General features: G+C 42.3%; 1 protein-coding gene across 1 annotated transcript in view; it reads right to left on the bottom strand.

Annotated features, from left to right (window-relative positions):
• Positions 1-3,196: 3,196 nt before the first annotated feature.
• ADCY5 (adenylate cyclase 5) overlaps positions 3,197-15,437 on the bottom strand; it is a 216,634-nt gene continuing 204,393 nt past the window's right edge. The window contains exons 16-21 of the mRNA XM_035536886.2: positions 12,817-12,843; positions 11,868-12,000; positions 9,695-9,958; positions 9,176-9,380; positions 8,205-8,329; positions 3,197-6,281 (exon numbers count right to left, since the gene is read on the bottom strand). Coding sequence (XP_035392779.1) covers positions 6,153-6,281; positions 8,205-8,329; positions 9,176-9,380; positions 9,695-9,958; positions 11,868-12,000; positions 12,817-12,843 — 883 coding nt within the window. The 3' untranslated portion in view covers positions 3,197-6,152. The remainder of the gene's footprint in view (positions 6,282-8,204; positions 8,330-9,175; positions 9,381-9,694; positions 9,959-11,867; positions 12,001-12,816; positions 12,844-15,437) is intronic.

The following is a 15,437-nucleotide window of genomic DNA, read 5'->3' as shown; positions in this document are numbered from 1 at the left end:
GGCAGTAGAGGATAGGGTAAATTAATAAAAAAAAAAAATAAATAAAAAAAATGCTATTGCATATTAGCAAACGAGATTTGGAATATGTAAGCTACTACATTTGGGAATGTTTTGTTTCACATTGACATATGCATGAATGTTTTCTTAATTAAGACATAACCTGGAAACTCCTTGTTTCTGGGGATCAGCTTTTTGGCACCTGTGGCCCTCCATCTAGTGGCATAAATACTTGCACATTTTTTCACCATGATTTTCTATTAATTATCTTTTGAAAGTGATCTGTGTGGGCAGGGTTTCTTTTTAGTAATTGTCCAGAAAGTTCTGCCACTTAACCCAGGACTTTTGCACACTTCCTCTGTTTGAACTGCGAAAAGGTTGGAAGGAAATGGACTGGTGAGTAAATTGGAGCAACTTGTACTTGTTGGACTATTGTTCTTTTTATATACTTTTAGAAATGGGTGAATGATTAGCTGAAACCTGAAATAAACAAGTGCTGACAGGAAAATAATAAATCAGTCTGATTAGCTTAAACTAAAAAACTAACGGGAATATTGTTCATTTTTTTCTGGCTTTAGGCTGTTTTGTGCTGGGATAGAACCTCTTTGAGTGAGACTTGTGTTCAAAAGAACCGTCATACACTCCTGAAGTTTGTGAACAAACAGCAAACACCTAAGATTTACAACACAGAGTAGCAGCAGTATACTACCGGCATCGGTTACACTGGCCTTATTTGTGGCAGTTAGGTGATGGTTATTTGTGATGCTCCATAATACACAAATAGATGGTTATAGGTGGGTTTCTGTGTGACCTGGAGTAATGTGAGGATTCACTCAAATCTTGAGAAAAAGAAGGAAAAAAAAAAGGCTTTAGTAGGTTGTCATGCTGCTTGTGGTGTCAGATTTGGGGACTGGCGGAGTTTTGCTGTGCTCCGAAGTGTTGCTCCAGACAAGTTTCCTGGGGTACTTTGTATCAAAATGTGGTGTGTGGTTCAGTCAGCTATTTCGTCAGATTGTGACCAAGAAGAAAGAAGCTAGAGTTTTTCAAAAGGTAGTTTTAGTCAAGAAAATAAGGTAAAACTAAGAAGAATTAGAGAATGAAATTGTAATCCAAAGTGAACGGAAGAAGTTGTATTACGTTCTTCATAATGTCTTGTTTCTGAGACCTGTGTTTGAGAGCAAGACCATGAAGATACCCGGGCGTGCTGCCTCCAGAATTGGTGTTGCAGAAAACGTGCTTTGCAGCTAAGCCTCTTTCCTCCCACTTTGAGCCAGTGGAAAAAAATGCATTTGTGAACATGGTCTGATATTGTTTTGGGAACTAGGAAAGTGGGGAAGAGACAAAGAGGAGGTATGGATGCAAGCATACAAGTCTTCGGGATGTTTAAACCACAAATACCTTAAAGATCCAAACGAACAGAAATCAGCCTTTGCTTAGCACAGGGAGGTTTGCTTGCCTTCCCTTTTAATGCACCTCCATGAATGCTGGTCACCAGAAAAGGTGAAAAGCAGTCCTTCATTTTAAGTCAACGAAAAGTATGAATATTTACTTTTAGGTATAAAAACAGACTTTATCTTGCTTACAAAGTCTAGAAGAGTCCTGTCTGTCCTTTCACTTTGCCCCGCTCAATAGGCAGGGAAGCTATTTTCTGAACCCCTGAAGTACTGCTTCGCTTTCAACTCCTGCTGTTGTGCAGACGAAGGCTTTTCCGTTGTATCGTTTTTGGTTTATATGTCAGCAGATAATCTTGTTTGTATTCTGAGACTCCTTCTCTTCCTCCTGTTTCTAAAGATGCCTTTTTGAGGACTGAAAGCTTTCCACAACGTGTGGAGGCATGCTTCCATTCCGGTTACGCTGGCATTAAGCTAACTGCTGACTAGCAGGTAAAATGAACAAATGCTGCTGTTGGTGCAATAGAGGACAGTTGTGTCTTTGTTTCTGTGCTTGTTTTTACAGCACTGATAAAAATCCCTCCTCACAATGACAGGTTAGTGTGTGTTTGGTAAAGACGGCTCTTCTTCATCACTTGATATTACTATGTGCTAAAAACAGGGCTTTAGCATGCCAGTAATATCAGGACTTGCTGAAATTTTGCATAAGATGAGAAACAAGATGTGCCAGACCAGGTTAGAGGTGAAACTATGAAAATTCCCAGGGTTTCCTGTTTGCTTGTAAAAATCCAGCATTTGGAGAACCTTCTAGTTCAGCGCTTCCCTGCTGGTATGACCAGATGCGAGAGTTAGACTTGTAGAGATGAATTTACAGGCGATGAATGCTGTCTTGAGCAACATGATTATAGTTTGAATCGCACAAGGCTGCTGGGGGTTGACTTTTCTGTGGAATTTAGTGGAAGGAGAGCCCCCTGCATGCTGCTGGATGCCCAGTTCCCGTTGTCCTCTCCTGTCCCTCAGGCACAGGGCCTCTGCCTGAGCAGGGCCAGAGAGGCAGGGTGTCCCTCAGCCCCTATTTCATTTCCAATCCAATGGCAGTGGTCCCTCCCAGTACAGGAGAGCACCAAGTGTGTGTGAGCAGTGGTTTCTGTGGGAACTTGGGCTCCGGGGCTGTGCCACGCGGGGGAAAGGAGTTTGAGGTTTGGTTGGGAGGCCTCACGTGGGCCTTTCAGTGGTGCCCTCATAATGAGGAGCAGCATCGGAGCACCTAGCAGGCAGCAGTTGGGCCCCTGCCGTCTGCTCTGCTGTGGCCGTGTGGGTTGGATGGCAACACGCCACCTGGCCAACCCAGCGATTGATTTTGCTCATCTATAAGCTTTATTTTTGCTTACCTGTAAGCTGCCACCCGGCTGAGGCTGCACGGGTTTGTTACCAACAGGTGGCAGTAGGTGTTTGTGTCTGGAAGTGCGTTTACAGCACGGTCTGGGGCCAGCTGCTGCCAGGCCTCGAGGCCGCCTCGCTCTCAGTGCTCTTCTGGCAGCTCTCAGCTGGACCCAGCAGGTGTAGCAGGGCCTGCCCACCACACTGAAAGCAGAGCTCCGGGGGAAAGTGGGACGTAAGGGGATGGTGAGGTGCTCAGGGACAAGAAGGAAACCATAAATCTCTCTGCAGGAAGCCGCCTGCCCGCTGGCTGCCAGGTGGCAGAAAAAGCTGCTCTGCCTCCCCTGAGTAAGGTGCTGTGTCTCTGTCAGTTGAAAAACTCGTAACAGAAAGGGTCAAGAGAATGGAAATTTGTTTGTTTTGGTTTGTTTTTAGCTAGTATCTGCAAAATTGGCCCGTTTCAGACTGCATCCTAAGCTAGCTCTCTGATATCTCCCCCCACCCCAGTCCAAGCAGTGCTTTTAGGTTTAGCTGGCAGACTTGGCGATTTTTGTCCTAAGCCAATTTTGAATGCTCTTTTTAGCCCCCTCCACGTATGCTCAAACCAGAAGTGCTACTATCCTCAGGAGCACACAAAATTACTTTTTTTTTTTTTCCCCTCAGCTATCCCTAGTGCTACAGTGTGGATTTGTCAGGAGTGTCCTGAGGCTGATGTTTCAAAATAAGCAGGTACACAGCAGACATGCATGAGAGGGAAGCTGGGGGTGTTCACTATGCAGGTGAGAGCTTGAGGAGCTGTAACTGGGTTCTGCGTAGTACTGGTGTGGTCCCAGGGGGCATCCAGTGCTAGCCAAGAGCTGACTTTCTGTGTGCAAACTGGGTGTATCTACACAACTTCCACCTGATCTCCTCACTAGCCAGCTGCATCTAAAATAAAACAGAGACACTTTACCAGTGAAACAGTGTTTAATATAGTTAAATTACTTAAATAGATTTCAATTTCCATGGGAAATCATAACTGTATCCGTTTTTGCAAGATCCAGAGTAAAGAGTGTGTGAATACCCCTTGAAATGATCATGACACACTGTCAACAATCACAGCTAGAGATACTGGGGACTTGAAATTTCATTGACAACACAACTTCATAAGATGAATCAAAAGTTAAGAAGACTGCAGACTTTCATAAAGCAGAAAGCAAACCTAAAAATGAATTTATGGCAGGGAGGTAATGGAACTCAGTGAGGGAATAAAAGGGGTGGAATGGGGAAGAAATGCGAAATGGTGTGATGCAACTTAAGTATTTTGCAAACCAGGAGGGATGTAAAGGAGCAAAAGTATAGTACAAGGGCAGACTTGGCAGTTTTACAGAAGTCAATATACTATACTTTTCAGAGATGTTTCCTAGTGGAGGGGGGAAGGCAAGGGGCAATGCCATTTAAGCTCGTGCTTAAATGGCTTAATGCTAGGGTTATGCTTAGCAATATGGCAAATTAATTAAGACAGGCCCATGGATTTTCACTTGTTCTTGTTGTCAAGTAGGAAAAAAAATAAATTACCACCACAGTGCAATCATTAAGCTGTTAGTACTACAATAATTCTGCCCTGAGAAGAGTGGAAAAGAACTTTATTAAACGTCAAAAGATTGGAGTCACTTTTAGTGCTAGCCAAATTCAATATCAAAACTCTCCCCTCATAGAATATAAAAAATATAGTTTTTAAATTCTTTTCTTTTTTAATAAAATATCAAGGGATTCTTCTTTAATAGCTAAAAAAGGTACATAAATGGTAACAGTGAACTATTCATAAACCCCCACTAGTGATAAAGATGTCCAACACGATATCAGTGGCACTGTATTTTAAGGTCTCTCACCTCATACACACATTTGCCATCAAAACCTCTTTTTGAAGATTGCCTAACTCCTCAAAACTGAAAATATGTGACTCGGTTTAACTAAGTGCTCACTACAGGAAAGTCAACTTGATGCTGCAGTACATAGTTTTTTGTAATGTCAAATGGCAGTTACAATATCAGACAACTCTCATATTGTCAGGATTCTATTAATCCAGCTCTGAAAAATGCTTTTTTTAAAAGAAAAGTTCAAATAATCTTTTTTTCTTTTTTCTTATAAGAGTTCCTATTACAGTTAATTAGAAGATTTGCTCAGAGCTTTTTAACTTGCTTGACAGATACAGTCTCATTAGCTAAAATTAGTAGGTCCTGTTTCCATTTGTTAAGATGCCACCCTCTATACGAATGCTGCATTGAACAACTGTGTGACTATCTTTTTTTTTCTCCCTCTTTGGGGTTGTAGATTTTTCTGGATTTTCTTTTTAAAATGCATCTGATCCAGCCTGGAAACTCACCTGTTGTTGTTTGATTGTATAGTGATAATCTGAAAACTGCCAAGTCTGTGTTCAGAGTATTATGCACAAAAAACTACACAAAAGTCTAACAGGTTATATACACCTCCCAACACACCTTGGTGTGGACAGCCTGCCTTCTAATTTATATATAATTTACAAAATATAGAATTTGGTATTTCTGTTAGATCTCCATGTTTTCAATATTACAAAATAAAAAATACAAAAAAAAAAAAACACAACAAATTTCAGGGGAGTTCCCTTCCCCCCCAACGTCTCTTGTTTACATCTAGTCTTTCCCATGTAAACTGATATATACCAAAGAAGAGCACAGAAGACTTTTTAATAAATACGTTTGTAGATCCATCTTTCTTTATCCTGATGTTCCCCTTCGCAAGATGTGCCAGCTCCACTCAAAAGAGCAGTCATTTAGCCATGTAAAAGAAGGGGAAAGAGAAGGCCAGAGCTATAACGTCTTTTCACACTAAAACATTAATGATGCCATTCTAAAAGGCCTTTTTGTGTGTTGCAATGGTGGGTATCAATTTTGAAAGCCCATTCAAAACAGCTAATAAAAGCACAGTGGTACACTTCAAATAGCTGGCAGTATGGGATGGAAACATTATGGCAGTGCAAATCCATTCCAAAATAATGCTTTGTAGTGAATCATACATTCCTTCAACCAAGTAAATGTTGTGTTGCATCAATAAATACTTAAATAGCTTCTTGTATCATCCTGTGGTAGCAGCCTTTTTTAAAAATTCCAAATTCTTGTCTTATCTGTGAACGCCGTAGTACACATCTTTGGTTGATTTAGCACTCAGCCAGGAACAAATTGAAGATGGTTTCTTTTGATTGCATTTCATGATAGGTGGCCAAAGAGTTTGCTGACACCAGCTCTAGAGTCACTGTGTGAAATTTCAGCTGCGTTGCATTTGTAAGATTCACTGCCGAAAAGTGATTCTTCTCCGGTTCACAATCTGTAATGCGAATTCCATCTCTGAGCGATGCTGCAATTGGCGCTAACTGACCGGAGGCCCTTCATTTAGAAAGTAGGTGGTCATTTCTCCTTTGCCTTTGACCTTAATGACCCCTCGATATTCCAGCTGGTAGTTGTTGGCTGCTAAAACCTGGTACATGTCTGTGGTTACCTGCAAAATAAACAAGAATAAGCATACGCTTGTCATGCTTTCCACGCGGTCTTTTCATTTGCTTCTGGAGTAGTCCACAGGTAAAATTAAAGTAGGATCAATTGTTTTGTTCCTGAGATGACTTTTTCATATCAATCACTAACTAAAGAATTGGCACAAGTTACAAAACAAACCAACTTTTGAAGTTGAGAAACTACAGAAGCCACACAGGGTACGGTATTTGAAGAGAACCGTATTTTTCGAGGAGGTCACAGTATAAAAAGAAAGAAATGAGTCACATTTTAAAAAATGTACCTGGTAGTTCAGGATACTCAGATGCACTCATTACACTGGAGAGGTAGTAGGAAAATCAGTTAAAATATTTTAAAAGTCCTCAGAAATGGCTTTAAAAATTTACATAGTGGATGTATAATTCAGGAGTCATTCAGGGGGCTGTTTTATGGAGGAGAAGGTAGCAGGCAATGAGAAAGAGCCAAAGAACTGAACACTAGCCAGCATGCCATGGCAGATGCCATTCAAAAATAATTACGCTGCAGAATAACGGAGTGTTAAAGGCCGGATTTCATGAGCTGTTCAGGGCCTAATGAGGCAGCTAGGTGTAGCACAGTATTTTCTGGAGCCTAAGAAAACAAAACCAAACTTTTGGGTAAATCATTCCTCCCAGCTACCTAATTTGCAAAATCCTATCAAGCAGCTTAACTAACCTCACCCCAAGCTTTTGAAATATAGCACTCAAAGTGCTTGAAGTTAGACCCACTGACAGGTCCATCATAGACTCTTACTCTTCTCTCAGTTTCCCAGTATCTGGCTGTTACAGCAGATGCTATTCAAAAGCAAAAACAAACAAACAAAAACCAACCAAACAACAACAACAAACAAACAAAAACAACCAAAAAATAACTGAAGAAAAATCTTGGGAAAGTCCAGTTCTGTCTTGTCTGAGTCACTCATAAACACAAACTCTAAGTACTTCACTAGCAAATGGGCAACATAAAAACAGCAGCAAATTTTTGTTAAATCCTCTCGCTTCTATGGTGAAGCCTTTCTGACTTTGTAATTTCTCATCCTTTTTCAGGAGGTTTTAAATATTTCCAGTTCTGGCTTCCTACTGCTGTCGTGTTGTTGTACTGATTTGCTTAACTCAAATGAAAGTTGTTCAGGGACTGTCTTGTGGGAAAGTTTAAAGGATGTTGGATAAATATTGATCCAGTTAACTGACAGATTACTTGGATAGAAATGGCATGGCTTCCCCTCTTGGATTTTTAACCTCAGTTACTCATTATTTTTACATCCCTTCAGTATTTTCCCAGGGAATGACAATCTGTAAGTGTGGGCCTTGGCTCAGCAAAAGCAGGACAGCGAAACTGAATCAATGGAAAGGTGACTGCCTGAACGCCAAGGAGATGTTTGATTACAAGACAGGTTCCATTAACCTATTTAACTGTTCTCACTCTTCAGTGTTATATTCTCATTCCACTGACGTCTAGCTCCTTGCTAGCCTCACAACACAGATGGCACTGTGAACAGAGAAGTGACATACAGAAATACATTGACACGAGTCCTTGGAAAAGAAAACAACCCACACCTTGCATGTAGCCTCACAGCAAAGCCACCAGCGTGAGTGGGTAAGCATCCCAGCAGGACGGTGTGCCCATCGCCATTGCGCTCAGGGAAGGAAGCTCAGCTCAACACTTACAGAACTAAACAGCAAGTTTTTGACCCAAGGTTAATATGGTGGTCAAAATTAAAAGGCACAACTTGATGCTACTACTAGCATTCCCCAGTTTCCTTTTCTTTCAGTGCTGTGTAAATAAATATATGACCTAAAGGAATAAAATTAAACTAAAATTCCAGTTCTAAATACATTCCAGAAGCCGTAAGTGATACAAGCAGTGTAAGTTTGTTTTCCAGTGATTTCCTTACCTGAATCCTGTCAGGCACCCCTGTACTGTCCATTCGGCTGGCTACATTCACCGTGTTTCCCCATATGTCGTACTGGGGCTTACGTGCTCCTATCACCCCAGCTACCACAGGACCAATATTGAGGCCTAGAAGTAGGGAAGAAATCCCACAATGCTCAGATCCATCACACATGAACCACATGAAGCGTGAGGCAAGTTATTTTTCAGACAACAAAAAGTCCTGAGGTGCATCAGTTCTAGCTGTTCTTTACCCTGACACACAAAGTTGTTGCCAACTGCAGGGAAAGAAACTTTAAAGAATAGTTGGCTTCTTTTATCAGTTATGACTGTCTGACTGGCAGCACTTGCTGCAGCTGCTCAATCCACAGCTATTTTCCAGTACCAGATAGCAGGGTAAGTGTTATTTGCCACTCTGTTGCCAAGCTAACTGCTCACTTGGATGTCAGCACACTCTGCGATGCCAGGTGGATGTGAGATGGGCACTGCAACATACCGACAGCCTTCAAGTGCGAACCCCACACTCGACATCCTCACCTTTTCATCTCCTTCTACTTTCCCGTCTCTTTCTATTTCCTGATTTGAATGACAGCCTAATGCCCAACACCAGCTGTTGAACGGCAGAGCCTGGGACCACTGGGGATGTGGGCAGTGGAGCACATCACAGGTGAAATGGGCCCAGGCAGAACCACTGTGTGTGACCATGCCATGATGAGCGTCTCTGCACCAAAGTCAGTTGCCCAACTGCTCCTGGTTCTCCAGGGAGCTTTGCTAATAACACTGCTGCCTTAACAGCACTGCTCTGACATTTCACAGCGGCCCGAGCAGGCAGACTGTTATTTTTCTGTCACTGGGTACAGAACAATTAACATAATTACACAGCTAAGGTAACCTCTACGTTTTTCTCTCTCTGTGAGATCCCCAGCTCAGAATGACCGCTACTGATATTCAATCCCATAAATGCAGTGACATTACCTATCTTCATCTGGAAGTTGTTGAATGAATGTTCATTAATGTATTTCATTTGGTCCATTAACCTCATGGCAAAATCAGCCAGAGCTTTGATATGTGTCTTCCCTTCCTTGTCGTAAGTGGAGTCATTGAGGCCTGATGCAGCCATGTATGTACTGCCAATCGTTTTGATCTTCTCCAGCTGCCGAAATTGGTCTTCACTTATTATCTGTTACACATGAGAAGTGCAAAGAAACTGAATAGTCAGACACATACATGCTGTTAATGTCCTTGCCAAGTGTCCTCTCTTGGTATAAGCACTACAAAACTCTAGACAGTCTGCATTACTCAAAGTACAGAAGGAAAGGGGACAGAGGAGGGAAAAGGCAGTGAAATGAAAAAAAGAATTAAGACTTCTAGAATGGGGAGAAATGAAACATGGCGCAAGGATTCAATAAGCCACCTTCCTTCATAAGTTCAGCAAAGCCCAAATAAACTCATTGAACCCGTTTGCTCTAGCCACACGGATTTTCAGTGACTTACTTCATCAAAATCGGCAATGATCTCATTGAGCAGTCTCAGACACTCCACCCCCTCATTGTTGGCCTCCAGTTCCACATAAAACTCTGAAAAGTTGCTTATGGAGGCGAACATGACAGCCACACACTCGCAGGACTGGTAGTACAGTTCATCATTTCGCCGCTCCTGAGCTAGGAAATGGGCTGCCACGTCCTTTGGCAAAATGTTGTGGAGGAGACGTCTGTTATAGGCCTGCAGTTCCTCCATTTCTTCTTTCTCTTCAGTGGCCTGGTTTAGGAGGGAGAAAGAGTGACATGCTTATTCTGCATGTAACTGCTCTAGAGGAAAGAAAAAAAGCTGAATGTGAACTTGCAGGGAGGACAGAAATGGAGGAAAGTGGGGGAACAGCAAACAAGGGCAGAGGCAGAGAGACGCAGGAACGTGTTTTGCAGTGGAAGATGTTTGTCTTTGTGCGCATGTGTATATAAAAGCCAAAGGGGCTCCCTACAGGCAGACAGAATAACACCAAAATCCATTTTTGCTACATTTCTAGGCACTGAATCAGGTAATCTCTACAAGGTCTGTTCCTTCTGGGGAACTCCACTACAGTCCTACCACCCATGAACAGACATAGCTGGCTTTCCTAGACAAGCACATAAGGCTTCAGGAGGAGCATAGAGGTGCGGGTATTGATAACTTTTCTCTCCCCAATTACCTGATGGTTGCAGTATTTTTCTCCTTGTTTTACTTTTTGCCATTTTGAATATTTCTGAGCAAAGAGCAAGGGACAAACACGGGTCAGGCAACAGCTGGAGACTGCACAACTGGTACAGAGGACACGTAGGGTGATTTGGCTTATGGGAGCCCTGGAGAGCACCCTGTGTACAGCATGATCAGCTTCAGCAGAGGCAGCAGTCAAAATTCCCCTAACAACGTATAACATTTTGAAATGGATTTTCTTCTATCATTATTATTATTATTATTTTTCCAGTGCCTCTTGTCATTGCTGGAGAGCTGGAGTTAAAAAAAGGGCAGAATGTCCTGGCTCTTTTGGACGCTGGCATGGACAAACACAGCTTAGCCATCCGCAACAGCCATCACAGAAGGGATTACCTCCCCAACATCCCTTACCCACATGGTGGCAAAGAGCCAAGCAATAGTTGCAAAGCATTTTATGACTTTGCTGGCTTCTAAAACAGGACATTTGAAACTGGAGGTTAAGTGAAGAAGGACCTTTCAGAAGGTATGTCCAGCCAGAACAATGAAAACATCTGGCTCTGCCTGGGGAAACAATATGCTTCGTCCAGCTGAGCACAAACCTGGAACAGGCAAGTGAGCTCATCTCCACCGTTGCTTTGCCATTTATAAATGAGGATAACAATGTTTATCTGCTTCCCAAGGAGCTTTAATTAATTGGTTCTTCCTCAGTGCCTCTTACTCAAACCACCGAGACCTATTATTAGAAAGATGTCCTACTGTCCAGAAGGTAAAAAAATCTATAGAAAACCTGCAGTCCTGTGGTTTCCCAGCTATGAGTCATGGGCAGAGCTGAGACCTGTCCTGTTTACTTGAGAATCACATAGGACACCCTAACATCACTCATGGGCACACGTAGTAAAAATATTAATGCTGAACCCAGCAATGGAAGCAAAGAGAGGCATCGTCTGTACCATGTTGGTTACCCAGTGCCGCTGCCTAGGGGCTTAACGAAGATTGGACATGAAGCCAGTTCTCACTGCTTAACAAGATGGTGAATGAAACTGCATCTGTGAATCTTTCATACCTCTAAACACAGCAAACTAAAGTTGACTGAACTCTGGGAAGCAAATCAACCGCAAATATGAGCTTCTTACATTTGCAGATTGTGTTATATTACAGGTTCCTGCAACAGTGACAGGCTCAGGTGCCTGAGTTTGTTAACCAAGATCTTCAGATCTATGATCTTTTATTGCAGGGACCATCCTAAGTGCACTTACAAGGAAACAAAGGGTTAAATTGAATAACCAGGATGAGAGGCACTCAGAATGAAAAGTACAAAAGGAGAAAGGAACATTACTGGTACGCCCAGTTATGTGCCAGGTTCAGATTAAATTCAAAGGCCATTTTATAACACTGAAACTTGATAGTGAATAACGCAATAGTTTTAGGCTAACACCAAAGACTGTGTATTCCTCCAACACAGCAAACACCCACTAACCTGGAGTTTCCAGAGGAAATCAAGCCTTGCAGTGGATTCCACTTGCTGGGCATGCAAGTACAGTGCCAGGACAAAGACTGTAATGATGACAGGGGTGACAATCTTCAGCGCGACTCGTGTCATCACTGGAGAGCTGCAGCCAACAAAAGAGCAGAATTTCCCAGTTATTCTTAGCGTGGAGGAACACAGCACACTCCCCCGTCCTCACTTTAAGGCTAACTAACCACTGAAGAAAAGGCTTTTTTTCCTTCCCTCTGTAGACCATGTTGGTAAAGGGAAAACAATACCTGAAATAAGCTTAGGACTTTGACTTACAGGTGCTGGTTTCTGAAGCTGGACTTCAAAATCAGAAATTTAATCCAACTTCTTAAAGTGGGTTAACATCAATGTAAAAGCCACTTTCAAGAGAATAGCCATATGTGCTATGCTTGGCAAAAGTGAAATGCTGACAGTTCTTTAGATTGTATTTACTGTGTCTCTTGCCTTGCCTTCCCCAGCCTCCAAAGTCTGGAACTGTTCTACACTTCCTACTTCGCTAATTAGACACTTTTTAATGACTTTTGTCTTATAAAAAATCTAAAAGCTGAAAAGAACATTAAGATACATTCCCAACCCTTGTGACAAGCAAGTAAATAAAAATTGTCTGAATTACAGTTTTACAGTATGAAAATATCATTGTGATAAAACCTTTAATTTGTAACTACAAGATCTATGAGACACTCTGCAAAGCAAGTTCCCACAGGAAAGGATGCTCTGAGAGGAGCTATTTAGACAAAAGGGCAATACCCAATCCACTTCGGGTATATGTACTGTATTGCACCGGATCACAGCAGTGCATACACAAGTACCAGGCACCACTGGTGAATCAACATGCTGATACCACACCTTGTGAACAGAAAATCCCTTCTGACAAAGACCCATAAAAATACGTCATGCCAAAGTGACTCACCATGGTAACGTTGCATTTGCTGACACGCTGCAAAAAAGAAAAGAAAAGAAAACAAAAAAACACAGACAAGGTTAGTAGAGCGGTGTGCTTCCTCGAGCACTCGTCCTTCTGTACCTAATGCAAGAGTACCTCTGCAATGTGGCACCTCTAACGCTGTGCGGGGCTATAGCCCTTTTAAAATGGAAAAGAGCAAAAAGATTGGGGGAGAAAAAAGGTCGTCTGAGCTATGCTGAAGATCCAGAGTGATGGTGCAACATGGTTAATTTAGTTAAAACATCTAAGGAGCAATGAGAGTCAGAGAATCATTTGGGATTTGAATGTCAGTGTGCGATACTTAGCAAATGTTTGTGCATCTGTTACTACTTCATTAGGTCAGGCAGAAAATAATTGATCTAAAGAAGGAAGCTTTTGGTTAACATCTTGTGAGGGTTAGCTGCCCTCTTCCCCATACATTGTAAGCCGGAGGCATGCCTAGCTCCTTTACCTCTGGCACTATCCCCTTCTTCTGCAAGTTGCTCATCTCCAGTGCTGCACCTAGCTATGGGTACTGCACACAAGTGCACTGAAGAAAACCCTTAGGCAGACTGCTGTTACTATTCACTACACTGCAAAGGGCTCCTATGAAGCAGAGCTGCTGAAGATGGAGGGTGTGCTTTTCTTACAGTGAAAGGATGGAAAAGAGCTTTCTGGTAGGTAGTAGTTGGCTGAGTTCCCGACCGATTGATTGCTTAATGCTGCTGGTTTCTTCTCGAGTGTGGGCGGAGTATTAGGTGACTGAAAACCTCGTATATGTATCTTTTAAAATACTGTTTAAATGGAAAGAAAGAAATCAGCAGTAAAATTACCGTATTGTCACTGACTTGTGGCTTTGCAGGCTACTACCATCTTTACCTTGGGAAACTCACGTTTGTCCGAAGAGCATCAGACCAGAGTTTTCTCTCTCTACAGTGTCAGAGCCAGAAATGATCAAAACTGAAACAGCCGAGGGAGCCTAACTGAGCATAAAACTAAAAAATAAAACCATAGTTGCTCTCTAACCTTGTTTGCTCCAAGACATTTTTTTCATCTCTGAGCATGGAATTTCTTCTGACACAGATTTTGCAACCCGTGTTGTCTTGCACATGATCTATTGCGAGGCCTCCTGGCCGGCTCCAGCACTGACCACGTAGCAAAGCCCAGGTTGTGTCTGGCTCTGGACCCAGGCTGGGAGCCCTGGGGCCAGCAACTCCCACGCTAAAGGATGGAGCTAGTCGGAGCTGGAGACACTTACTGCATGCAGCATGAGTCCCCTGCTCTCCTAAATCACTGCCTGGCCAAGGGTGACTGACTGCCTCATTATCACTCAGTCTATGACAAGATGGGGCAGATCTGACCTTTTTTGCTGGGCCTGCTGCTCACTGTTGGTGCTATGCTTGCTCTAAAATCCTCAGCAGTAACACAGACTGTAAAATGCAGCAAACCCAGCATTTATACAAAAGCTTTGGATAACTGAAAATGCCCAATGCAAGCAATAATGGGAGTTGCACTGCTCCCCGTGGGACAGACGTTTCCAGTAGCAGATAGCTCTTTAATTACTGGAAGATAAAATAGCAAAAAACTTGCTAAATACATTCCTGTTCAACATTAAATGCACTTTTTGAGCAGGAAGAGTGGCTGACTTTGGGGACAGCTCCTATAGGACAACAGCATCTCCGGGCTTGATGAACAAATTGCTGGACAAAGCTTTTTAGGCTCCGCTATGCAGAAACCCAACTGAGAAGACCACACTGGTCCATCACGTCTTTAAAACCAATGCATTTATCTCCTGCGTGGGGAAAAGGTAAGACAGTAGAAGCTCTGTGCATCCAGTTACACTTCATGTGTCACCGTGCTGGTGTGTCACTACAGCCAAGTCTACCCAATCCCAACATGTTACAATCAGCCTTTCAGTTGCTTGCATGCTGCATTGGTTTGTACACAGAAGTGTGAAGTGACATCTGCATCACTTCTAATTAGTCAGAGCACCATAATGACTACAGAGCAGACAGTAATTATGTCGCTACAACGGGCACCCAATTAAAGTAGTATGAGGTCATGTGTTTTTTTTTTAATATCAGCTGGACAATAAGGTACATCTCTGAACTCTGTGTTACATGCTGAGCTCCCATCCTGCGCAATGCACAAATGGACTGCCAGACTTTGAGGCATTAAAAAGCAGTCCGTGGAGCTCTCAGGACAAAACAAATACCATTTAATGAGAGAGAATATAGCGCCACAGAAAGTTATTTCTGGGAAAACCTGCTAACCTTCTCCACTTTATTACTGACATTTTGATTGTGGAGTGACGTAAATTATACTACTAAGTGCTGTAATTTCACTTAGTGATTGACTTACAAGAATGAAATGATATTTGGGATATAAAATGCTTTTATTTCTCTAATTGTGTTAGAAAATGATAAATAGCTTTCACTGTTGGAATACACACCATCTGCAAAAAAGGAAGGGAAACCTCATTCTCCCCATACCCCTACAGAAAGCTCCAGCGGGTTTCCTACACAATTTCATTTGCGTGAGTTAACAAAATAATTTAAGTGATTACTGCCAATGGATATAAAAGCCATACATTCATTAATTATTAATGC

The sequence above is a fragment of the Cygnus atratus genome, chromosome 6 (assembly GCF_013377495.2).
Source record: "Cygnus atratus isolate AKBS03 ecotype Queensland, Australia chromosome 6, CAtr_DNAZoo_HiC_assembly, whole genome shotgun sequence".
Classification (NCBI taxonomy): Eukaryota; Metazoa; Chordata; class Aves; order Anseriformes; family Anatidae; genus Cygnus; species Cygnus atratus.
The sequence above is the reverse complement of the archived record's forward strand: the minus strand, read 5'-3'. Positions and strand labels throughout refer to the sequence as shown.